We start from the raw sequence: 27,122 nt of genomic DNA on the forward strand, positions 1-27,122 counted from the left end.
GCTGAAGAAAAGATCCAGCTGTCAGCGCCATGGAAGTATTTGGGCTTTCACATTACGGGAAGGACTGTCGCGCCCCAATCTGTCACCGTCAAAGACGACCCACGGACCCTGCGGGATCTCCAGCAGATCTGCGGTACCATCACGTGGATCCGACCTCTCCTGGGACTCACCACGGAGGAGCTGGCGCCGCTCTTCAACCTGCTACGAGGAGATGGCGACCTAGCTTCCCCTCGCGAGCTAACACCTGCCGCCAAAGGAGCCCTGGAGAGAGTCGCTGAGGCCATACGATCCCGTCAGGCCCACCGTGTGGATCGGCTCCTTCCCGTCACCCTTGCCATACTGGGTAAGTGCCCAAACTTCCATGGTCTGCTTTTTCAATGGGACGCTGGGCGGAAGGACCCACTCCTTATCATTGAGTGGCTGTTTCTCCCGCACCAGCCAGCGAAAACTATTTCAACTCCTGCAGAGTTAATGGCTAGGATAATAATAAAGGCCAGACAACGCCTCCGGACCCTCGCAGGGTGTGACCCGGCGTGCATTTACTTACCTCTTAATTTGGAACAATTGGAATCCCTGCTTCAGACAAACGAAAGTTTGCAAATTGCTTTAGACAGTTACCCTGGACAGATTTCCATTCATTACCCTAAACATAAAATATTCAAAGACACGTTATATTTGGCCCAAAAGTCATTCAAAAATAAAACACCTATTAAAGGTGCTCTCACGGTGTTCACCGATGGGTCGGGAAAATCCCACAAATCGGTGATCACTTGGAAGGACCCGGAGAGTCAGAAGTGGGAGTCTGACATCCAACTGGTTGAGGGTTCCCCCCAGATCGCAGAACTTGCTGCGGTCGTGAGAGCATTCAAAAAATTTCAGCAACCTTTCAATCTGGTAACAGATTCGGCTTATGTTGCCGGGGTAGCAGAACGGGCAGAACACGCCCTGCTCAAAGAAGTTCAAAACAAACAGTTATTCGATTTGCTCACGGAATTAATCTGGCTGATCTCCCACCGAGAGCAACTCTATTATATTATGCACGTCCGGGCTCACACAGACCTGCCAGGAGCTATTGCAGAGGGGAACCGGATGGCCGACCTCCTTGCAATGACATCTCATTACTCTGCACCTGCACTTTCATTAACCTTACCAGACATTTTTGCACAGGCAAGGCTCAGCCATGCATTTTTCCATCAAAATGCACCTGCCCTTGCCCGACAATTTAAAATATCAAAAGAACAAGCCAAAGCCATACTAGCCACATGCCCAAGCTGTCAGTCCTTCGCCCTTCCACCGCTGCCAACGGGGATAAACCCCCGAGGGTTGGCAGCATTGGAGCTGTGGCAAACAGACATCACTCACTATAATCCTTTTGGCCGCCTGAAATACCTGCATGTGTCCATAGACACATTTTCTGGGGCCGTGTTCGCGTCACTCCACACTGGTGAGAAAACAAAAGATATCATCAAACATCTATTCATGGCATTTGCCACATTAGGAGTCCCAAAAGCCATCAAAACGGACAATGGGCCTGGATTCACCTCGACAAGATTCGCACAATTTCTACAACAATGGGGAATTGCCCATTCCACCGGCATTCCCCATAACCCCACAGGACAGGCAATAGTGGAACGCTCCCACAAAGAGTTAAAAAGGCTGCTAGAACAACAACACGATTCGGCTCTGGCCATGACACCAGTTGAAAGATTATGCAAGGCACTTTATGTTCTTAATTTCTTAAATTGTTCTGACCGGGAGCCGAATCCCCCTGCACTCAGACACTTTTGCAATAACACCAGGGCAGTTTTGAAAGAGCGTCCGCCAGTCCTCATCAGAGACCCAGAATCAAAAATCATCTCAGGGCCGTACCCTCTGATAACGTGGGGGAGAGGGTACGCTTGTGTTTCCACAGCCCAGGGTCCCAAATGGATTCCTGGAAAATACGTCAAACCGTACCTGGAGAGCACTACCACAGACCCCCCAGCGAGGAGCAACCCAGCGACCCCATCACAATCACCACCAGATAATGCAGTGGCGTGGCGACGGAGAAAAAAGAAGAGGACCGGAAGACCACCCAACATCGTCTCCCGGGTCCTCATCACAAGGACATACCTACCTCTGCAAGACTTAACAACTTCCGCCACCCCATCCCCTCCTGTGCCGTTCCCTCTACCCTCATACCTAACCCGTCATCCCTTTACCCCTCCGTCCTGAAATTTATTTTTATTTTAACCCAAAAGGGGGAGCTGGGGGAGGGGAGGGAACCAAATGTATGTTGGTAATATTGTTTTGTTTAATTTTAGTACTAGGATGGCTGCCAGAACATCATTCACCCAAAAGAAACAACAGAAGATGTCCCACTGCGCCCAGCTGGTTGCAGCCACGCTTTCCATCCTCCTGTGGCTGCATGTAGCAGATGGCTGGGTGGTACCACAGCCGAAAGAAAACGTCTGGATCACGCTGGCAAAGTCCTTGCAGCAGGATAACCTATGTCTGGCCATGGGCAACGTGGACAATCCCCTGTCCACTTGCCTGGTAGGGGTCCCCTTGGTAGCTGATGATTGGCCGGTATCCAATTCCGACCTGCTCCGAACCACGGGTAGGAGGCCTAACCCGGTCGATACTTGGGATGAGTGGACCAAAATTTTGCCCAACAGCAAAGAGGAACCCCAAGAATTGGACTTACTGGGGTCCTCCACAGCTAGATATTGTGTCAAATTTTATTATAGGAGGCCAAGTCAAAATTGGCACGGAATTGACTTGGCCAAAGACACATACCGGAAAGATGTAACACCTATCAGTAAAAAATATAACAGCCAAACCTGGTGCAATTATACTAGCCAGGTGATTTCAGTTTCATCCACTCATCCCAAGACATTGCCCAGGGGGATGTTTCTTATCTGTGGGGACAGAGTATGGTCGGGAATTCCATCTCGGCTCCAGGGAGGCCCATGCAGCCTTGGCAAGCTTGCTACCCTCACTCCAAACAGAACTCAAATTCTAGATTGGAAAAAAGAAAGACAATTGGCACGCACCAAAAGATCATATGCTCAATTCGACGAAAATTGTGACTCCGAAATTTACGATTGGGGAAAAACAAAGAGGGTCGCTGTATCCATCTTTTTACCATGGTATGCAGCAGCTAAGGCCCTCGGTGAGCTTTCTCACCTGGAGTGTTGGATAAGCAAGCATGCCAACGCCTCGTCTGCCGCCCTCTCCGATCTTCTGGCAGACCAGCAAACCACCAGGCAAGCCACATTACAAAACAGAGCGGCTATTGATTTCCTGCTGCTCGCCCATGGCCACAGCTGCGAGGACTTCGAAGGATTGTGTTGCTTCAATTTAACATCACGGAGCACTTCCATCCAAGCCAACATCCAGCGGATCCGGACCGAAGTACAGGACATCAAAACGGAAACTTCGGCTGTGGACCCCGTCCACAAACTATTGATGCAGTGGGGCATTCCCGGGTGGGCAGCCTCCATTTTAAAAGGACTCTTTTGGATTTTCATAATTGTCCTTCTCATTTCAGTTGCCTTAACCATCTTCAAAAAGACGCTTACCAAGACTTTGGCAAATATTTATTTAATTAACAAGAACGGGGGAGATGTGGGAGGGGACTTGGGAAACTGTCCCCCCGAATTACCCTGGGAGGTGACAGGTGTGTAGTTCCCCGCCTCCCCTGTTATCAATCAGTATGTCTGTCATCCCTTGGTGCTAGAAAATTCTTTGTTCTTTATACCTCCATTGGTTCCTTCCCTGAAGCCGCTCCTTCCCCTTACCCTCATTGGTTATAACCCTGCCACTCGACCCTGACTCTGCCCCCGAAGCCTTCCTTCACTGAACGCTTCATGCCTGGACCCTCCCTCTCTTGTCCCAGTTATAATCCCGATTCCGCCCCCTGTTCGAGGCTCTCAGAGCGAGCTCCCTCCCGGAGAAGTTGTTTTCCCTTCGCTCCCTGAATTGCTGTTCCTCAATAAACCCTCCTGGAAATAAAGCCGCCTGTGAGCCGTCCCGCCTTCATAGAGGAAGATTTCATTACGCTATCCGGCTTTCGAGGACTCGGCTCTCTGACAAGCAGAGTGGTCAGAGACCCAGAAGCCCTCACTAAGGGTGCCTATTCCCTTCTATTTTAGCTCAATTTAACTGAAAAATTTCAATTCTTGAGCATGATATTTTAATACTTAAACTGTATCACTCAGTGTCAAGCTTTTGAGTTTTAGCAACAATTTAGTTGTTTTCGAGTATGAAGCAAATTACAGCAGGAAAGAAAAAAAGCAGATCACATTATTTATTCAAGTCTAGTTCCTTTGGATCCTCATACAATACACTAAAGTCTTCAATTTCATAATAGGAAAATGTGAATTATGATGCCCCAGTGTTTATGTGCACAAATGACTAGATTTCAAGTTTGGAAAATAAATAAAAATAAATCAACCTTGAATATTGGTTCCTTCTAACTTGTAGGAACTTGACACAATTATTCTAATTTAGTTTTTATTTCTAGGTATATAAAGAGACTGATACTAATGTGTATGTTTAGATTTCCTAATATTTTCTATTATTAAAACTACTTAGGCTCTTTCTGAAAAGCTCTGGCATCTCTGGCTTGTAACAGGCTTCTAGCATACAGGTCAGAAGTTCTGTGTCTAGAAAAATATATTTCTTCAATCTACAAAATGTTATCTGTAACTGTCAGAAATCATATATATTTTAAATGTCTTTTTTTTTTTTTTTTTTTTTTGTCAGTAGGACTTTGCCAACAAGCCAAAAGAACTGAATACGCAAACTTCAATGGTGATTCGTGGCACTGGCAATGCATCGGGTACAAGACTGTCACTGAACAAGTTAAATTTCTTTAATAAAAAGTCTATGCAGCATTGGAGGCAAATGTTGGAACATTCTTTAACTTTAGCACAATAGTGTATGATCCTTGTATTCGTGGTTAATGTTTACTTTTGTACCATAAAGTGCTTATGCAAATACCAGAGATGATTGTGGCCTTGTGTTAACTCCCTATATCTGTGACTAATAAGTCTTCTGCCAGCTAATGCTTCCTTGTTTACTTCTATTAGTGATTAATATGTATTAGCTGATGCCTTAGTTTTGAGAACAAGGATTGTGTGTCAAAGAATCATAAGTGAAGTACATTATGACCTGATGACATATTTGAGATACTCTGAAAGAGAAAAGATTAATCAAAAGATCTAGAACCATATCCAAACAAATCCATGGAAATAATTAGCATATATGCACGTATTCAGGAAATGTGATGAATATGCATTAGTTTCAGGAATATAACCTGGTCTGTTAGGTTGCTGCTCATGCATGCTTTGAGAAGAATCCCCCATGTATCCAGCACTGCTAATAAAGTAATGTTGGCTTTCTAACCTAGCAAATTGGTTGGAGAGTTTATTTCCCATTTTTCAGAGACAAGAGCAAGACAGGAAGCACTTTTAGAGAGAACTGAGACACACCTAGGCCTGAAATCTTTTATGAAATCCTCATAGGCAAACTCAGGAAGTATGGACTGAATGAGTGGACAGTGAGGTGCATTGAGAACTGGCTGAACAGCAGATCCCAGAGGGTTGTGATCAGTGGCACAGGGTCTAGTTGGAGGACTGTCACTAGTGGTGTTTCCCAAGCTTCTATACTGTATCCAGTATTGTTTAATGTGTTCATCAATGACTTGGACAAAGGGGCAGATGCCTCCTCAGCAAGTTTGCTGATGGCACAAAGCCGGGAGGAGTGGCCAACACCCCAGAGTGTTGTGCTGCTCTTTAGAAGGACCTCGATAGGTTGGAGATATGAACAGAGAGGAACTGCTTGAAATTCAACAAAGGCAAGTCCAGGGTCCTGCATCTGCGGAGGAATAACCTCAGGCACCAGTACAGGCTGGGGGTGACCTGCTGGAAAGTAGCTCTGCAGAGAAGGACCTGGAGGTCCTGGTGGACAAGTTGTCCATGAACCAGTAGTGCCCTTGTGGCCAAGAAGGCCAATGGCATCCTGGGGTGCATTGAGAAGAGTGTTGCCAGAACATCGAGGGAGGTGATCCTGCCCTTCTGCTCAGCCCCTGGTGTGCTGGAGTGCTGTGTCCAGTTCTGCACTCCTCAGTACAAGAGAGACATGGAGCTCCTGAAGCAGGTCCAGTAGAGGGCTATGAAGTTGATCAAGGGTCTAGAGTATCTCTCTTAGGAGGAAAAGCTGAGGGAACTGGGCCTGTTCAGCCTTGAGAAGAGGCAACTGATAGGGGACCTCATTAATGTCTATAAGTACCTAAAGGGTGAGTGTCAGAGGATAGAGCCAGGCTCTTCTCAGTGATGCCCACCAATAGAACAAGAAGTAATGTGCAAAAACTGATGCACAGGAAATTCCACCTGAATATAAGGAAGAACTTCTTTATTCTGTGAGTGACCATGCACTGGAACAGGTTACCCAGAGAGGTTGTGTAGTCTCCCTCACTGGAGATATTCCAGATCCATCTGGATGCAGTCCTGTGCCATGTGCTCTGAGATGACCCTGCTTGAGCAGGGAGGCTGAACCAGATGACCCACTGTGGTCCCTTCCAACTTTACCCATTCCGTGATTCTGTGACACATCGCTTCCTTTCTGGCTGTGCCTTAGAACAGATATTATGAGAAATAAGAAACAACATTCCTTGTCCTTCATCTATGTGCCTGCTGTGTGTTGCAATATTTTAAAGGAGGCTTTTCTAAAAGTATGCCTGGGTTTATTCTTTGGCTACTTAGTCAGTAATATTGAGGGTATTTACATACTTCTGTGCTTCTGTTAAACTATATTTGTACAGTATATCTTTCATGAAGTATAGCACAGAAACTGGATTTTTTTTTACTTTAAATATTTTAAAAAACAGAAATAATCGCTCCACATTTTTTCTGGTCAGCAAACTTATTACAATTGTAAAACATTTCTCATTGCAACAATGACAACTATTATAACTGTCTCGACAATGTTAGCACTCTTCATGCCAAAACTGAAAAGTCTACATTAGGAAGCAGCACAGTGCAACAGGATTTGGTCTATGAAACAAAAAAGTCAAAGTTGAATTTACCTCCACATATATACGCTTCAGAGATTTTGGTTCAGACTAACTTTGTGCAGTCCACAGATTGAACATTTATTAATATTTGGAACACAAGTTGCACTCCTGGAGAGCATCATTTAAGATAGTCAGTGTAAAAGAATGCTCCAAAACCATTCAGCTGCAAGAATTGAAATAGGTAACCAGTTACAACCTAGAGAGCTGTGTCTAAGTGACACTGATTAAAATGCCAATGGCTATGCATCCACAGACTAGTACTGTGGTATTTAATCTTACAGAAACAATATATTAATGATTGAAGGAATTGCTGTGAATTATTCTTTCAAGCAGCTTTTCTGTTATCACAGAGCTATCTGGGCACAGCTGACATTATTTTCTACCAGTTTCAGTAAATTCTAAACAATTCAGAGTAGGCTGTAAGAAAAAAATAGATTCTTTGATACAGAGTAAAGGAAAAAAATGCTAAAATATAGAATAAGAATGCTAATCTCAAAGAATTCCAAACAAGAAAATTCCTTTTGAAAAAACATTTTCAGCTCCACATGGCAAAACCACAGAAAATTACAATTTTAGAGGTAATCTGGATCATTTGTTGGGGAAAACCAAAAAATCAACCAACCAACCAACAAACCCCCCAAGCAAAACCCTACATTACTCCTTTTAAAAACCCAAATTTTAAAATGGTAGTAACACACTCCCATGCTTTATTTGCAGTGGATTAAAAAAATCCCAATGTGCATTAAAAACTCATTCAGAAGAACATTACTCACCCAGCTTGGAAAATCAGACCAAGTTGGAACCCGCTGACAGAGGTCACGAAGAATACGTATGATAACCACACAGGACTGCAGACCATTAGCTCTAGCCTTGAGAACAATGCAAAATCAAATTAATCCCAGCATATACAGCAAACAGGACTTGTTGAAAGACTAAAAAACACCACTGTTAAATGGAAGCTCAGATACAAGACCGAAACAAATAATTCTACAACTTTATTCTAAGAGCTGCCATTTACAGTAGTATTTTATACAGGGTTAGTAATTTAAAGTGATAGAAGTCAAAGTGCACAGGTTATACAAGAATAACCTTTCTTGATCTCCTATACACTTTGACCTATGTTCACCTGCAACAATAAATACAGTATTTTTCTATATTAGAAATATAAATAATGGTCTAAGAAATAGGTATAGAGACGGAAAGGTGAAGTAAATCTGTTTGGTTTCTTTATTGTGCCTTTGCCAGAATGCAAAGTCACTAAACCAAACAGTTGCTTCTTGCCTTTCGTTCCCTACACTTAAAGAAATAGGAAAAAAGTCTTAAATCTAAACACAAAGCTTTAAACACATATTTCATTATTTAAAGCAAAGTTACTCTGCAGCCTTATTGAACACATAACAAATATACAACATATGATCACCCCAAGTGAGTTAAGCTTTCAACATTGCTTTCTCGATAACCAGAAAAAGAAAAAATAAGGTCAAATGAACAATAACTGCATAGAGCAGTTCCTCTCTAATCAACCTTCTACACTTAAATTCAGGGACCAGAAAAATATTAAGCATTATTATCATGAACAACACTGAGTGCTTTCACACAGTTAAACATTTATATTGCAACTGAACTAATCTCTCATAAGGCTACAAGAAGAAAATAAAATTATGTTCCGAACCTGGAACCACTTAGCGTGGCGTAGAGCAGCCAGAGCGTCAAGGCATTTTTGCCTGTCCAAGACGTCCGGTGGGTCTTTCACCATACCCGAGATTACATCTAAAATGGATTGAATTGGCAAAATGCAGTGAGGAATGGGTGTTTGACCATTTAAAGTAGCTTCAATGTCACACATGCCATTTAAAGCTTGAACCCATGAACAACAAATGCAATTGTTCAATAAAAGTCATTCAATTAGTATTAGGGCATTAACCCAGTATGAAGATTGTAGAATCATATTAAACTTCAGCTGTCACATTATTTTCAAATGCATTGCAGATTATGCAATACATAGTATTTCTTTCTTTAAGCTAACACCGTAAAAACATATATGCCCTAAAATTAAATAGCAAAGGAAGAATGGTTGGACACAGTACACCAGCACAGAGACCACAAGACAGAAGTAACACTAAAAAACCACTTTAAGAAAGCAGAAATATTCACACTTAGTTTCATGAAAATTTTAATGGTCACATGCTATTTGGGACCTACTCTTTTTAAGAAAAGCTAAGAATATTTTAAAAAATCCACTTAAAAGCACTAGATATTTTGTAATGTTATTTTTATCATACCTTAAACTTGAAATGGAAATTATGCATTTTAAAAAACTGACTAAAGGAATGTGAAATCTCTTCAGTTTTAAGAGTTCCATTACTTTTTAATATCCTCTCTTACTCATATAAATTCCTCAATCCATGATATATGTGCTTTAATAACATTCAGGATGCAAGGAAGGATCTGAATAGGGATAGCTTTACTTATGATTCGGCAAGAAAAAGAAAAGCCATAAAAGAAAAAAAAAAAACAAAGCAGACTATCTGAAAGAAGGGCCAGAAGGAAAATCTGGGGAACTACAGGCCTGTCAGCCTGACCTTGGTACCAGAGAATGTCATGGAGCAGATCATCTTGGGTGTCATCATGTGGCACATACAGGACAACCAGGGGATCAGGCCAAGCCAGCATGAGTTTAGGAAAGGCAGGTCCTACTTAAATGACCTTATCTCCCTCTATGACAGGGTGACCCACTTAGTGGATGAGGGAAAGGCTGGGGATCTTGTCTACCTAAAATGCCTTTGACAGCATTTCCCACAACATTCTCCTGGAGAAACTGGCTGCTCATGGCTCAGACAGGTGCACATATTCTTGAGTAAAAACTTGTCTGGACAACCAGGCCCAGAGTGGTGGGGAATGGAATTACATCCAGCTGGTGGTCAGTCACTAGTGGGGTCCCCAAGGCTCACTACTGGGGCCAATCCTGTTTAATATCTTTATCAATGATGTGGATGAGGTGATTGAGTGCACCCTCAGTAAGTTTGCAGATGACACCAAGTTGGGTGGGAGTGTTAATCTGCTCGAGGGTAGGAAGGCTCTGCAGAGGACTCTGGACAGGCTGGATTGATGGGCTGAGGCCAATGGTATGAGGTTCAACAAGGCCAAGTGCCAGGTCCTGCACTTGGGTCACAATAACTCCATGCAGCACTACAGGCTTGGGGGATAATTGGCTGGAAAGCTGCTTGGCAGAAAAGGACCTGGGGGCAATGGTTGATAGCGGTTGAACATGAGCCAGCGTGTACCCAGGTGGCCAAGAAGGCAAATGACATCCTGAATTGCATCAGCAATAGTGTGGCCAGCAGGACAAGGGAAGTGACTGTCCTGCTCTACTTGGCACTGGTGAGGACACACCTCAAATCCTGTGTTCAGTTTTGGGCCATTCAAAATAAGACAGACACTGAGGTGCTGGAGTGTGTCTAGAGAAGGACAATGGAGATAGTGAAAGGTCTAGAGCACAAGTCTTATGAGGAGTGGCTGAGGGAGCTGGAGGTGTTTATCCTAGAGAAAAGGAGGCTCGGGAAGGACCTTATCACTCTCTATAACTACCTGAAAGGAGGTTGTAGCAAGGTGGTTGTTGGTCTCTTTTCCCAAGTAACAAACAATAGGACAGGAGGAAATGGCTTCAAGTTGTGCCAGGGGAGGTTTAGATTGGATATTAGGAAAAATTTCTTCAAGGAAAGGGTCACCAAGCATTGGAAGAAGCCACCCAGGGAAGTGGGTGAGTCACCATCCCTGAAGGGATTTAAAAGAAGTATAGATGTGGCACTGTAGATGCAGTGGACTTGGCAGCGTTAGGTTAACAGTTGGAGTTGATGATCTTGAAGGGCTTTTCCAACCTAAATTATTCTATTATTCTAAAATATGGTATATCTTTTATATTTAAATGTTCAGAAAATTATTAATTACAAAGCAGATTGCTTTGTTACCAAAATGGAAAAGACCACAAGGCCCTTTTGGAAATGGTTTAAATCAATGAAACTGGAACCACTGAACAATATGAAATGGTACCTTCAAGTTTCTTTAAAAATTGTAAGGATATAATGTAATGATCACTTTTTAAAGTATTTTGTTTTACTAATTATGAAAATGGCTATTGTGACTAGTGACAAAGTATACTGGTAGCATAACTGGTGATACACCAGACGATGAAAAAAAAAGCCTTCACTCAATGGCACTCATTTCACAGGAGATGGCTGAATGGAATACAATTTACTACAGCAAGATATAAAGTTAGGTAACTCCAAGAATATAGTTATATATAGTTATATAATTAGTCACATGAAACATGCCAGCAAGTAGAGATGCTGCAGAGAGACAGCCCAGAAACCACCTATTTATACACAAATGCAAAATAAATAGTAGGATACTTTAAATAGTAGGATACTTTAGAGAGAACTAAAAAGCAGTGAATGAACATGGTTCTATAACTTTGCAAAACTTAAATCTGAAGTACTCCATTCAGATTTGGGCATTTTTTATAGGATAATCCCATTGCTCTGCACAGGGCTAAAAGGGGGAAGATTTCAAAATAAGAACAAAGCTAAGAATATAGGTATCTTCTCAAACAGATGTTTAAACATATGGACTCTATGTTAAAGTGGAAAGAAGAATAACTGAACCAACAAGGTATTTACACAGCAAATGAAGACATTTAAAGTGGCATTTCATTTAAAACAAAACAAAAATCAAACCAACACCTATATAAGAGGGGTGCCAGGTAAGATAATTGATAAAATAAGTAAAACTTGGATATAAAAAGACAAGGAGTTTATTTAAAGAAAATGCACAGCAGGAAAATAAGAGGCAAAATAAGGTTGAGAAATTAAAAATGTGTCTCTTCTGTCCAGTAGCCTAATCAGTCCATTTTTTACAGTCTTTTAAATCTACTATGCAAATAGATTATACTGTGCAAACTTTAATCACAGTTACTCACTACATAATTTGAAACTCCAATTACTTCTAGTTCCAAAAAAATTCAATTTGGAAAACAATTTTACTAAAAAGAATTACAGTTTAAGTGCGCAGAAGGAAATCATACACAGTGCTGGAAATGTCAATCTAAAATGTGCTACTACTAGGTATCATATGAATATCCCTGAAACTTAAAAAGACTAAGAAGTTGTAAGACACCTAATTGCACTGAGAATATATTGACTGGAAAAAATGCATCAAGGAAACTCTTGTAATACTTAATCTGTGAATTTTTGCATCTGTTTTACAGTTTAGGATCAACCCCTTAAAAAGTCTTTAACTAAATTCAGATGCCTAACCTACCACCCTGTTGAGCTAAGACAAAAAAAGTTGAACTAATTTACAAAACACAATCACAAATTCTTACCCTATATAACATAATTTATTAATACCCTAAATATAAGGGGTTAATCTCCAGTTAGACGTGCTGTGTCCACACTACTTTGTCATTAAAAGTTAACAGGTGTATCAATTTTACTAAGTTTTATGACACAGAATACATTTTACCCAGTCAACTATTTGAAAACTAGTGTGAACACTGCTTAATTCTAGGATAGAGACAAAGACAAAAAGAAAAAAACCTAAAGTAACAGTAGGTCCTAGGACTATGTGTCCAAACACCTCCTTTGTAAAGTATGGCAGGTGTGACACTGAGCTTTAGAAAACCTTGGTCAAAAATCCTTCCGATGTCTTGGTAGCAACCCCTGACAGGACTCAAGATGCTTTGCTAGAAAGCTTAGGACTGGGGCTGTTAGCTAAGGATAAAAAAATAAAGACACACACATATATAGACATGCTTTTATAAATATGTACACTTTGCTGAAGGAAAGACTCCACAGCTGGGTTAGAGTCTTTTGAATATATCCAATTTGGTAAACTGTCAATGCACAATACTGTAAGGAACATTAGCTATGTGGTTAACAATTTTATTTCACACTGGTTTTGGTTTGGTTTTTTTTAGCCTTTTATCATGTAATGGGATTATTCAACATCAAACATGTTTCTATTTCTCATGCAAGTCTCAGTCTCATCTTTACTCAAACTGCAGGCTAAAAAAAAAAAAAAAAAGAAAACTTTAAATCATTGTAAAACACAGAGCATGAGGAAACCAAACACATACTATTACTCTGCAGCAAAAAAAGCAGAAGTCTTCATAATAAGGCCTCCTTTGCTGCAATAATTTGCAATTCAGTCTTCTATTTGCTTTAGTTTCAGAAGTGAACTTTTTATACTGCTCAGTGCCTTGAAAAGAAATCTAACTTGATTTTGCTTGCCTAGAGGCAGTACTTCAGCAGTGAATAAACTCATTTTAACTCAAGTGTGGGTCAGACAAAAGTATAGATTTGTTTCCTTTAGGGGGCATAAATTAAGGGTTTGATCATAATAATTTGAAATTTTGTTTTTAGTCTACATCATAGAATTTTAGGTCATAAAATGGAAATTTAGTATTGTGGCAGGATCAGTATTGCACTTTTTCACAGTATGTTAATAAATAAACATAGTGTTTAAGGTTAATTTAATTTAATGCTTAATGTAATTTAAGAATCAAATATTTTAAAGCATTCTTTATGAGCTTAAATAATACATGAAGTCTGATTCATCACAGACAAATTAAAAGCCATGTTACACTTAAGATTTTCAAAAAACAAGTAAACTGGTTGAGTGTGACAGTATATGTACAAAGACTTTATAACTAGGAATAATATGTAAAGCTCAAAAGTCATGTACAAAGCACTCTTTAAGACTTCAGAAGTCATCCAAACTAGAGAATGTATCTTGACATTTTTCTTTCTGATTATGTAGGATGACTTTATTAACACAGCTTGCTTACAATGCATTAGTCATAGCTACAGAATATTTACTAATGCAATATAAAAATCTCAAGTAATTTAGAGGACATGTAATGATGAGATGAAATTTAAGAAGTCTCTGTGGCTGATATAAATACATATATACATGAGCACAAGTATACATACATACAATTCTTTTTCAATCTGCATAGAAGGGTTGACTGCCTCAGATTTGCTATACATAAGTTCACTGTCAAACACCAGAACCCTGTTTGCCGTGATCTCTTCAACTATGAAAATACAGGATTAAAAGGAAACAAAAGTTAATTTTATCTGACCCGTAAACAAAAGGAACCAATGTACCGTAAACATTAATCATGCTTCTTGGCTTAAAAGCTTTTAAAGCTTGGAAAGCATTACAAAGCAGACCATAAAGCAACATTGCTGGCACCAGAAAAACTGTGAACTTCAGAAATGTAATTTTATTTACAAACTTCACTTTCTGCTGCAGCTGAAATGACAAAGCCATTTCTTATTTTTGTAGTCTGAGTTTGCTAGTTGGATAGAAAACTAGTTGCAATATCAGGAGCCTGAATATATTCAAAAATAACTCCAGGCCAAAAAGCAACCTCAGAGTGCTGGAAAAAAATTACATCATCTTTTAAAATTATAAGCACTGTTACCATCAAAAATACTATAAAAGTAAATTTTAAGTGGTGCTGCTATTTGGAATATGTAAATGATGGTAATACTGATCTAGCTAAAACTTGAAAATGTGATCTTACTTTTAGGGCAGGACTGCATTAGAAAGGCAGTTTATAGCCACTTGTTATACAATAATTAGTTTTACCTGTAATTTTATAAGAGGGGGGGAAAAAATAATCAAGTTTGTACCTTTTCCAGAAAGCTGAGGTTGGACTTCAAGTTAGAATTTTTAAAAATTAAATGCATTGTATAAGCATTTTTTATAGGAAATTGTTCTCTACTGAGACTGCTTGTTGAAAAACAAGGTTTTGATCAAGTACATTAGGTATGCCAGCATGTTGCCTTCTAGGACCTCCATGTCATCTTAAGCAGAATAGATAGAAGTAACATCTTTAACAACTTCCCAACCTCCATCCCTCATGTTCTCCTCCCGAATGACTGGAGATGTCAGTGTGATTGTAACTTGCATTTTGGGTTCCACACATGAATTTAAAATTATTGCTGCTTCTGGGACTGCACATTTGATATCATATTTCTCGGGACTTATTACCTAAATATCAAGAAACAGAAACTTCTATTAGCATGTGGCCAAGAAAAGGGAAGAAAATGGATTTCAACATAGCCTTTTTTAACAGAAAGACAGAAACGCAATATAATTATATGAAGCAAATACCTGTGTGTTCAAAGAAACAACAGTATACACAATTAATATATATATATATGGACTTGCATACTGTTTCCATATCATTAATGAAAACACACAGCAGCTGCCAAGCATGTAAACGAGAAAAAAACAACCAAGTGAAATTCATATAGATAAGTAAATTACATAACAAGAATCTTGACAACATTTGAGACAAATAAAAGCCTCAGTGCCACTTTAAATGCCAGTTGAAAGTTTTTCTCATTGGAACATAGGAGCCTTTAAAAAGCACCAAAATGCAGAGGTGGTTCTTCAAGCCTGCAATTACAAGATGAGTACTGCAAGTCACATTCTATGCTTGGCTATCATAACATCCTCTGATGAGAGCAAAGGACAAGATTAACACCAGGGGAAAAAAATAGTAAGAGTAACAAGGTGGTTACTCAGAATTGCTTCTTGTGACTAGATTTAATAACTCTAAATACCCCCAAAATAAAGTTGTAGGCACCTCTATCACCTTATTCCACAAACTAGAGGGACAAGTGAATTCTCCACAAAGCCAGTCCAAGATGCACAGTTTTTAAGTTTTCTTCTGTTATTTCAAACAAGAGCAAACCCAGGATTATTTTCTAATTAATCTGATCCTGTTAATGTTTCTACCATGCCACTGATTCTGTTGAGCATTTTACCAGACTGCATTGAAGTACTAATGCTGTGAAAAGCATCCTATAACAATAGTAGACAGGCTTTGTTCAGTAGAGAGTACTCAAGCTAAAAACTTTATTCTGCACTTTCATTTATTGTAGAAATACAGCAAATGGTTTATATTAATTTTGCTGAATGGTTTAAGACTACATGTACTTTTTTTTTTTTTGTGCCAAATTTAAAAAAACACATACAAGACTTAATTAACTACTTCTGGGACTACAAAGCACTGACACATACAAACTGGAAACAAGACAAGTACAAAGAGACTGGCATTAATGAAGAACTTTGACCTTCAGGCAGTGCAAGCTTCCTGTAACACCACACAAATTACATCTATCACTGCTAGTAACTGGATAATAGTCTTTTTTCTGCTCATTTCTATTTCCCAGTTGAAGGAAATCTATTAAATGATGATTGAAACTACACTGCTAGCATAAGCGCCTAGACACTTTTATGGATTTAATATACAGAAAGCAAAACATGCAGCATAGTCCCTGAATTCAGACACAGTCAGAAAATGAAAAGAAACTGTACCTGAGCTATGAAATGTAGCACAGTCAGCCCTACAGACATTTAACTTGAGGACAGACTTTTACAGTATTTTTACCAAAATTCAGATCCAAAAATCTAAATATTACTTACTGCAAGTTGTTTGGGAAGACTTTCAGCAATAAAACCAAGTAACATCTTTGAAGGCTTCTCAGCACATAACAAAACAAGATTGACATTTCGGTCTCCACGGAGTAACAAACCTTTAGCCAAAACGCCCACCCGTAAAACTCCTTTCAAAGCTCTGTGAATTATAGTTAAAAGCTGCATTTAAAATACTATAAAAATCATAAAACTAAATATGAAGATAGAAAAATTAAATAAAATAGCAGCATTCCATATACTCTTGAGGACACAGTGACATATGCCATATTAAAATCCAAACGGAACAGAATTCCTGAAAGCACTGATAACAGTACAAGGAAAAACATAAAATGGCTTCAGAAAGAAGTAATAAAATTCTTAAAATATAATAAGGAAAAAAAAATACCTGTCTTTACTGCTGTCTTTTTTGTCATCTCCCTCTTTGCTCTTGCTTTTTTCATGGTCAGTCATATTGTCAGAAACAAGTTTCAAAGCACGCTCAGTAATAGAGACAATTTTTTGGACTGCTTGAAGTTCCTCCTCTGTTGGATATATAGCTGCATGTTTGGTCATCACATAGCGGTCATCAGAGGAGTCAGGGCGGCGTAGAGGCTAAACAGGTGAAAAAGCACATTTCTGAAATTTAAGTACACAACAGGTCAAGGCAGGTGACTGTTCTGCTCTCATGAGGCCCCACGTGGAGTACTGCATCCAGCTCTGGCAATCTCAACATAAGAAGGATGTGGACCTACTGGAGCAAGTCCAGAGGAGGCCACCAAGATGATCACAGGGCTGGAGCACCTCTCCTAGGAAGACAGGCTAAGAAAACTGGGGCTGTTCAGCCTGGAGAAGTGAAGGCTCTAGGGAGATCTTAGAGCACCTTCCAGTACCTAAAGGGGGCCTACAGGAGAGCTGGAGAGGAACTTTTTACAAGGGCATGTAGTGAAAGGACAAGGGCTTTAAACTGAAAGAGAATAGGTTTACATTAGATATTAGGAATAAATTCTTTACTGTGAGGGTGGCGAGGCCCTGGAACAGGTTGTCCAGAGAAGTTGTGAATGCATCATCCCTGGAAGTGTTCAAGCACAGGTTGGATGTGGCTCTGAGCAACCTGGTCTAGTGGAAGGTGTCCCTGACCATGGTAGGGGGTTGGAACTAGGTGATCTTTAAGGTCCATTCCAACCCAAACTATTCTATAATTCTATTATATACTTTCAAGTTCACAGGTGATGTGTGACCAAAAACCAAACGTGGCTAAACAACAGAATATTCAAACCTCAAATTATTGAGATGTAAGGAAACATGAACTGAAGTATCCTTAATAACTTACACTGATCACAATCAATCATATCTGTAAAAAACATGAGATGCATTAAAAATAAACAAATTGGGAAATCCCAGGATCAAAAGTACCTCCCCGACATAAATATATATTGTCTTTCTGTTAACTAGGAAATACTTGCATACTGCCGCAAAATAAAGTATCCATGATTGCTTTCATAGAATCAGAGAAGAATTCAAATTGAAAGAGACCTCAGGAGGTCCTCTAGTCCAGCCTCCTGTGGAAACCATGGTCAGATATAAGACTATATCATGTTGCTCAGAGCTTCATCCAGTCGGTTCTTGAAAACAGCTAAAGATGGAGCTTCACAACATCTGTGTGGAGAAAAAAAAAAAAAAATCCTGTATTCAGTTTGCACCTTTTTTGTCTCAGCTTAAGCTGGTATAGGTCACCCTCTCACTGTAAAGAGCCTGGCTCCATTGTCTTTATAACACACAGGTATTAGAAGGCTATTACATCCCACTGAAGCTCTCTTCTCCAGGCTGAACAGGCCCAGATCCCTCAAGTCTCTCCTCACAGGGCACACTCCAGACCCCTGATCCCAGTAGCCACACCTGCTATAGTTTATCAGTATCTCTCTTGTACTGGAAAGTCCAAAACTGAATGCAGTATTGCAGTTTGGATCTCATGAAAGTGGACCACGTCCTTTTATCTACTGGTTATGCTCCTGTTAATATCACCAAGGATGCTATTAGCCTTGCTTTCTGCCAGGGCACATGGTTGGTTCACATTCAGCTTACCATCTGCCAAGAACCCCAGATGCCTTTCAGCAGGGCTGCTACCCAGCCCTTCAGTGCAAGTGGTTATGCCCTCCCAAGTGTAGCATTAGGCATTTGTCCTGGCAGAATTCTATAAAGTTCCTGTTGGTTCATTCTTCCAATCTGCCTAGGTCATGCTGGATGGCAGCCCTGCCCTCAAAGGTATCAACTGTTCTCCCTACTCCAACCAATTCAGTTTCATGTCAGCTGCAAACCTGATGAGCAGTGCACTCACTCCATCATCACCTTTCAGATCACTGATGAGGCGCTAATGAGACAAATCCCAGGATAAACACATGCAGCACTGCACTTGTTTACTGACCTCTAGGTAGAGTCCACTAAACCATTATCCTCTGGGACTGATGATCCAACCACTTTTTATCCATACATTTGTCCACAATTAGATAAATAAAAGTATAATGCAATTAAATAAGAAGTAGTACACAAATCCAGAGTGACTTGTATTTCAGAAGAAACAATATTTGTCTTCAAGGCATCCTTTTGTCATATAAGTGGGTTTATTTTGAAAGACAGGTCCAATTACAGAGTTTCATTAGTATATAATTTTTTCTTCACTTTTCCATATCCTTTATTAAGAAACTCTGGAGACAACTGAAGTAGCACTGAATAATTTATAGTTCTTAACTGTGCCTCTTGGTAAGTATTTTTTCTTTTTTTCCCCTCAAGCTAAGAAACTCACGGCTGGTCCTTGGGACTGAGGAGGCATTCCTGGTCTAACTCCCAGCAGGCCTAAAGATCCTGGAGGACCATGAAGATATCCTCCATCTGGTATTCTGCGACGGTCATCCCAGTGATGCTGCTCTTCCTCCATTCTCCTCCAGTACATGTCCTCTTCATATCGCCTGAAGTGCATCAAAATGTCCTCTTTATATAGCAGTTAATATTTCCAACCACTCTAAATAAATTCTTGGATGTTCTCACTAACTCATTTTTAGTAATCAAGAACAAATACCAATGAACTCCAGAGGATACCTAAAATTAATGGTTATTTTGAAAGCAGGTCTGAATTCATAGCAAATAATTCTAGTGAGTCTGCATTCCTCAGAAAGATTGAACAAAAACCCCAAAACAAAACAAATCTTGAGAGATAATGACAATTTAAAACAAGACAGTATAGAGCTCCGAAAACAAGTATTCAAAATAAGTAATTACAGAAGAAGAGTTAATTTTACATAATCTGACTGCAACTTTGTCTCATTTGCTGATAAAACAGAATGCATTACCTCATTTCCATCCTCCAGCGCTCTTCCTCTTCTCGCCTTCTCCAGTATTCTTCTTTCTGCATCTGTTTCCTCATCTTCTCTTCTTGAATTTTTCTTGCTCGAATACTGGGCTTTACTTCTACTTGTAAATCTGGGTTTACTTTTTTCTAGTGAAATGCGGACGAAAAATTAAAACTTTACAATTCTTATAAAGATTTGTAGGGACAGTGTGTTTATTACAGCGCTGGATACATGTGGGGATTGTTTCTCTTTAAAGGACATGTGTGATTCTGAGAACTTTTGATTTTTTTTATTCTTTTTTACTAGTTTACATATGCATAGTGTTTTACAATAGGTTTATGTATATTTATTTTACTGATTTTGCATTACACTTAAAGCTAGTTACACTTGTAGCTAGTTTTTTATTAGAAAGTACAGAAAGAACTCTTGGGTCACCCTGCCCTGTCTGTTTTAAGGTTCAAGGAGCTTCTCTTATCTCTTTAGTTTGGAAATTTGCATTATTTTTCTTTAGTTGGGGCAGTTTTACTAGTGTTGCAGAGTTACTAGACTAAACAGCATATTTTACTTATGCTAGTAAGCTACTAATGATTCAAAGTGGTACATTTCACTTAAATCTAAATGGATTTCTACCTTGTTAAATTTTCACTCTGTTTCACTAGTTCAGAAAAATAACAAATGAAATGTTGGTTTGCCTCTTATCATCTCAACGTTATGGATTTCTTCTGACATGTTTAGCACACACTACTGGTCTATGATAAAATCAAGGTGAGTAAAATGCAGTTTTAGAACTGCACTGAATGAACAGCTGAAGAAAAATCTGTGTCCGGTATTTTAAAGGAAAGAAACAGCAATGTACTACATATAGCATGAATTCCTTTTTCACCTATGTGAGAACAAAACAATCTAAAATTAAAATGCTACATGAAATACTAAGTAATTTGCTGTTCTTTCTGTAGCAGGATGATTAAAATATAGCCTGAAAAAAAACCCATTTATTCTGAACTACAGTGTGCTTCCTGATGCCCTGTTCCTGAAGGGTCCCTCATACTGGAGTATAATCATAAGCCACTAAATATATTTTTCTGGCAATTTTTTCCTCTTCTTTCATCCCTTTCATGATTATGCAGGCCCATTGTATCTCCTGTGACCACAGTAAATTCTTCTTATATAATCTTATAATAACGAAAATGCACACCATGTGTCACTATAGATGTCTCTCCATTCATGACTAAAATGTCTGCAAATACTTGTTTCTCAAATGTCTCCATAAGGGGTTTATGTGGTTTATCCTGCCAAAAACACTGACCATTTGAAATTTACAGTAAACAACAAAGCACCTACTATTGCTTGCACACATTGTGCAATATTTTAATATTGAAAAAATGCCTGAAAGAAATGATCAGAATGTTTAAAGCAACACCCAAACCAAAATGCAGTTTCAGTCTGCATTACAACTTTAAAGGCTATACTCTCTCAGAAATATTTCTCTAGATTTTTTTATAAGCTGTTTACTCAGAGCACCTACTTCTGATTAGTCTTTAAATATAAGAACATGTAATCAGTCAGCTGACATCTGGTAGACTTCCAGATAAAAGTATTAGCATTTTTACCAACCTTATACTGAAGTCTGTGCCGCCTCCCTTTTAAGTGCATCTCTTTGGCATTAGGATCATTAAAACTGCATTCACAAAGTTTACAGTGAAAGCGAATCACCTTTCCTTCATCATTTCTTACCTGGAAAATTAAAGTTATAAAACATATTTACTTTTTTTTTTATTTTTTTTTAACAAAAGCTGATTTAAAAATTAATTCAGTGACACTGGATAATGTCTACTCATCTCAAAACATGCTTAAAACTTCACACAGGAACTGAAAAAAGGCAAAATAGAACTTTCAATTGTGACAGACACACCATTGTATTTGGTAAGGAACAAAGATCTTTGACAGCTTTAAACTTGAGCCCAAACATAATGAGTTGAATAATTACAAACTATGAAAAATTTACATCAGATTTCATCCACATATCTCATTCCACCAACATGAAGAATGCCCCACTGAGGTCAAAAGAAACATGCACAATACAAAAATGTAAACATATTCACAAGCCTTTGCAGGTTCAGTGCCTTGTCACTCTTATCTTCAAGAAGGACCCAGGGAATTACAGGCCAGTCAGCCTCACCTCAATCCCTGGGAAGGTGATGGAGCACCTAATTCTGGATACCAGTTCCAGGCACATTAAGGATAAGAAAATCATCATCAGTAGTCAGCATGGCTTCACCAAGGGAAAGTCACGCTTGATCAACTTGATAAACTTCTGCAATCAAGTGACTGGCCTTGTAGATGAGGGGAGAGCAGTTGATGTTGTCTACCTGGACTTCAGTAAGGCCTTTGACACAGTCTCACCATAATATCCTCAATAGACTAGCTGTTGATGTAAGGGCTGGATAAACATAGTGAGGTGGATCAAAAGCTGGCTGAATGGCAAGGCCCAGAGGGTGGTGATCAGTAGAATGAAATTTAGTTGAAGGCCAGTAGCTAGTAGTGTATACCAGGGCTCACTGTTGGGTCCAAATTTGTTTAACATATTCATTATTGATGTGGTGATTGGGCAGAGTGCACCCTCAACAAGTTTGCTGACGACACAAAACTGAACGCAGTGGCTGATATGCCAGAGGGTTGAGCTGCCATCCACAGAGATCTCAACAGGCTGGAGAAACGGGCTGACAGGAACCTTGTCAAGTTCAACAGGGAGAAGTACAAAGTCCTGCATCTGGGGAGGAACAGCCTCATGTGCCAATATATGCTGGGGACCACCCAGCTGGAAAGCAGCTTGACAGAAAAGGCCCTGGGGGTCCTAGTGAACACTAAGTTAAACTTGAGTCAACAATGTGCCCTTGCTGCAAAGGCGGCAAATGGCATCCCAGGCCGCATTCAACAAAGTACTGCTAGCAGGTTGAGAGAGCTGATCCTTCCTCTCTAACTCAACACTGGTGAGGTCACACCTGGAGTCTTGTGTCCAGTTCTGGCCTCCCCAGTGCAAGAGATAGATGGACATACTAGAGAGAGTCCAATGAAAGGCCACAAAGATGATGAAGGGACTAGAACCTCTCTCCATATAATAGTTAAAAAATAATCCATGTTTTCATATCAATACCTCCTCCACATAGTCATGGCCCACTGGCTGGACATCACTTTGCAAGGCAGCAAGAGTCGTAGGTGTCACTGGTTCAGCTGCTGTGTCTGGTTTTACTTCCTGTGTTTGTATTGTAGCAGCGGTTGTTGCTTTAACACTTTCAGCTGATTTAATTTCTTCCAGTTTACTTCCTGTTGTCTGAAGTTTATTTCCACCTACAAATCAAAAAAGTTAAATCTTTAACTTTCATAAAATGAGAATTATACATGATGTGCAAACTGAAGAGTTTATTTGCAAGTATCAATGTTCTGGTCAAAGCATTATCAGTCCGAAAATTAGTTAAACCAAACATTTTTAAATACTAATAAAGTTTTTTTTTTTAAAAAAAGTTAAACAAAAACTTATTTAAACACCTAGTTTTTTATTTTAGTAAGAAATCTTTTGCTTTATATAGTTGCAATTGTCATCATTCATTTTCATGCTTTTTCAAGAGATAGGAGTGAATGGGAACAACTCAGCAAATATATTTTAAAATTTTTTGTCATCAGATTTGTTTTCTTTTTGTTAATGGATCCAAGAAAGTAGAAACATTAAAAGGTTTTGATATACTAACAAAGCCAGCATACTTTCAGAGTTGCAACTGCATAGGTCTTTCCTTTGAGAGCAAGTTAGCTTACTGTTGAATAACTGCTTTGTGTCTCTAAATGCCTGTCATGCTTATTTCAAGTTTCCACTGTTAAATTTCCAGTGTTACAACGTTTCAGTTTCCCAGTTACCAACTGCCAACCTACTGCAGGCTGTCTTAATAGGCCAGGCTGTGAACTGAAATTAGAAGCAGCTGGACTATAATTTGCAATACTCCAGCAGCTACTACATAAGACACCAAAGGTGGGAGGCTTTTTCTGAAGGTGGGAGAAGCCTCCAGGAGAGGTCAGGTGAAGACAAAAGGGCAGAAAACAGTATAAACTGTGAAGCAAAAATTTTATATAAATTCTTATTTTCTCCATTAGTAATAATTCCCATAAACACAACAGAATTACTCATGCAGAAGTTAATTAAATATATTTGTACTTGTTGCACTAAAATATTTTAAAAAATATAGAATAGATTAGGTTTAAAATAAAGACTGACTTCTGTACTTGCCAACAAAGTTTATTTTTGGTGGAGATATTTTCTTTACAGCTATATTAGCAGCAGTTGAAGATGTTTTGTTGTTGGACACAGTGTTAAGTAGTGGATTTGACGTGGGAGTAAGAATTTTCACTGTAGAGGATGCAACAGAGGAGTTCACAGTACTGCTGCTAGTTGCTGTATTTGAAGCAGAAGCAGTTGGTTTAGAAGCAGATGTGGATGTTGAAGTTGCAGCTTGGGTAGCCACATTTGGTTCAGTTGAAGGAATAGGTTTGCCAAGTTTTGTGTGCAACTTTACCACCTATAAAAATAACAAGAAATTAATAATATTATCTCCTTGGGGTAGCTATAAAAAATGGAACTTGTTATAGATTATTGAAGCTTTAACAGAAACATCAATATCACCAGTGATATTGATATTTTTATTTTATTTTAAAGTTATTGCCTCTTTCCTAAAAGCAATCTCAGGAGGAAAAAAAAAAGGGACATGCAAAAGTTCTTATCATCTGTAAAGAGGAAATAGTTAATAGTTATCTCAGGTTACTTATTTCCCCTAGAAGTTCAGACATTTACTCCAAAAGCTGTGTAGATGAGAACAGAAAGTCAATAACCTCACAAGCCAGTAAAACTCAAAAAACAGTTTGAGCAAAATGTTTCCAATGTGACTGTTTTGCTGCCTGGTTGCTTTTTATTGTCCCTCCAAAAACTGTAGTACGTTGAACTATTTTAGTTCCAAATAATATTTGTAAATATATTATTTAATTCAGATTCAACACTGTCTCTTCATCAGTACATTTTAAGAATATTTATACTGACTTTCCAGGTTACCTAGCAAAACGGAATATATTCCTTAGACAAAGGCTTTATTTTCTTTTTGTTAAAGCACATTTGCAGAAAGAGTTAAGGAGGATGCAAAAGGCATATTTCAGAGCTCTTTATCTCCTTGAAAGTTAAGAGGTATGTGCTTATTCTTAGAAGTAATAAGCAGAGGCCTTTTTACAACACACTTGAGATAGAATAATACTTCTTTTTGGTGACAGCTAACCATCACTTGAAAAAGCAATACATGTAGTCTATAAGAACAAAACATGCAGAATGAAAACTGGAGACTGGGTTTGAAAGTAGCAGTAAAAAAAATACAAATCTGCTAGATATCTCTTTAATGCAAATACATGTACACAATCAGGTTTAACAAGGTGAAGTACCAGGTCGTGCACTTGGGTCACAACAACCCCCTGCAGTGCTACAGGCTTGGGGAAGAGCAGGTGGAAAGATGCACGGTAGAATAGGACCAAGGAGTGTTGGCCAACAGCCAGCTGAACATGAGCCAGCGTGTGCCCAGGTGGTCAAGAAGGCAAATGACATCCTAGCCTGTAACAGAAATAGTGGAGTCAGCAGGATGAGGGATGTGACTGTCCCTTTGTACTTGGCACTGGTGAGGCCACACCTTGAATCCTGTGTTCAGTTTTGGGCCCCTCAAAACCACAGATGTTGAGGTGGTAGAGTGCATCCAAATAAGGGCAACAAAGCTGGTAAAAGGTCTAGAGCACAAGTCCTATGAGGACCAGCTGAGGGAGCTGGGGCTGTTTAGCCTGAAGAAAAGGAGGCTCAGGTGAGACCTTATCACTCTCTCTCTACAACTACCTGAAAGGAGGCTGTAGCCAGGTGAGGGTTGGTCTCTTCTCCCATGCAGCAAGAGCTAGGACAGGAAGAAATGGCCTCAAGTTGTGCTGGGGCAGGTTTAGATTGGATATTAGGAAAAATTTCTTCACTGAAAGGGTTGTCAAGCATTGGAAGAGGCTACCCAGGGAAGTGGCTGAGCCACCATCCCTGGAGGGATTTAAAAGTCGTGAAAGGCATGTAGATGTGGTGCTTAGGGACATGGTTTAGTGCTGGACTCAGCAATGTTAGTTTACCGGTTGGAGTCGATGAACTTGATAGTAAAAGGGTTTTAAAATCACAGGGATTAAGGGTTAAAAGGAAAAATAAGCTTAGTAGGCCCTGGAAAAACAAACACTCTAAGCACATGGAGAACTCGTACTTGCTAGAACTGCACCGTGTAGCTAGTACATAATACTTGATATAATTGTTAGATGTGATGATTGTTTAGTAATTAAATATAATTACTGTTTAATCATAAGAATAATAATGAGAAACTCTGGTCAGTGACCTAAGAAAGATCATGAGAAACTCATGTCAATGTATACAATAGAACAGTGTAAGTTTAATAATTAATATGTGAGTTGTGTAACGATAGAATATAAAACACGTTCAGCTCGAAAGCCATGTTGGAGTCAGATTTGGGTCTGTATCCCTGATTCCCAGAGCTCTTAATAAAAGCACCTGCATATAATCATATCCCGTGATTATGTGTTTTTCCGAACGCTAACAATCTTAGAGGGCTTCTACACCCTAAATAATTCTATGATATGTACATAAGTGTATACATACACCTCTTAGCTTTTTATTCTTATTTTAAGCATGTTCCTCATCAGAATACAGACATATTAATGTCACGTAATATTACAAATTTAAGTTCAAGCAACTCTTCCAGATTACTTTTCTCCCACTAGAATGCACAAGATTCTTCAGTGTACCAAAGAAAGAGTCCTTTATGATTTCATTTTTACACTGATGACAACCTAACTTAGCATTACTTAGCAACTATCTATGAGGAAGAGAAAAGAACATCCAGATATACAAAGATAATATATTATCATACTCCATATACTTATGGAGTTATTGGGCACAACCCAAAAATTTAATGACTCAACTTTATTAATGAAAGAACAAACACTTGGCAAATCTATGTAAATTATAATTTTTGTTCTTCTACTAACAAAATAATATTTGGAAAATTATTTTAAATTTGCTATGAGATTTATTTACTTGAATAGGAATGATATTACTGATGCCACTTTGTACAGTGTTCTGAGATACAAAGATTTATAAAAGCTGAATA

General features: G+C 39.1%; 2 protein-coding genes across 5 annotated transcripts in view; one reads left to right on the forward strand and one right to left on the reverse strand.

Annotated features, from left to right (window-relative positions):
- LOC146762985 (zinc finger RNA-binding protein-like) overlaps positions 1–27,122 on the reverse strand; it is a 78,439-nt gene that overhangs the window by 16,572 nt on the left and 34,745 nt on the right. For 3 of the 4 annotated variants that reach the window (XM_085571315.1, XM_085571313.1, XM_085571316.1), the window contains 10 exons: positions 24,161–24,461; positions 23,051–23,244; positions 21,511–21,630; positions 19,897–20,042; positions 19,353–19,515; positions 16,959–17,164; positions 16,562–16,712; positions 14,977–15,118; positions 8,733–8,830; positions 7,834–7,929 (listed from right to left, as the gene is read on the reverse strand). In XM_085571315.1, coding sequence (XP_085427441.1) covers positions 7,834–7,929; positions 8,733–8,830; positions 14,977–15,118; positions 16,562–16,712; positions 16,959–17,164; positions 19,353–19,515; positions 19,897–20,042; positions 21,511–21,630; positions 23,051–23,244; positions 24,161–24,461 — 1,617 coding nt within the window. The remainder of the gene's footprint in view (positions 1–7,833; positions 7,930–8,732; positions 8,831–14,976; positions 15,119–16,561; positions 16,713–16,958; positions 17,165–19,352; positions 19,516–19,896; positions 20,043–21,510; positions 21,631–23,050; positions 23,245–24,160; positions 24,462–27,122) is intronic. The other variant, XM_085571314.1, reaches the window with a different exon arrangement.
- LOC146762987 (uncharacterized) lies at positions 2,269–3,811 on the forward strand. Its single transcript, XM_085571318.1, has one exon. The coding sequence runs from the start codon at positions 2,269–2,271 to the stop codon at positions 3,667–3,669; it is 1,401 nt and encodes a 466-aa protein (XP_085427444.1). The 3' UTR covers positions 3,670–3,811.

The sequence above is a fragment of the Lonchura striata genome, chromosome W (assembly GCF_050655825.1).
Source record: "Lonchura striata isolate lonStrDom1 chromosome W, ASM5065582v1, whole genome shotgun sequence".
In the NCBI taxonomy this organism is placed as follows: Eukaryota; Metazoa; Chordata; class Aves; order Passeriformes; family Estrildidae; genus Lonchura; species Lonchura striata.

Excerpts from the sequence above, each read along its gene's own strand:
- LOC146762987 (XM_085571318.1), top strand. The coding sequence starts at position 2,269 with ATGTATGTTGGTAATATTGTTTTGTTTAATTTTAGTACTAGGATGGCT.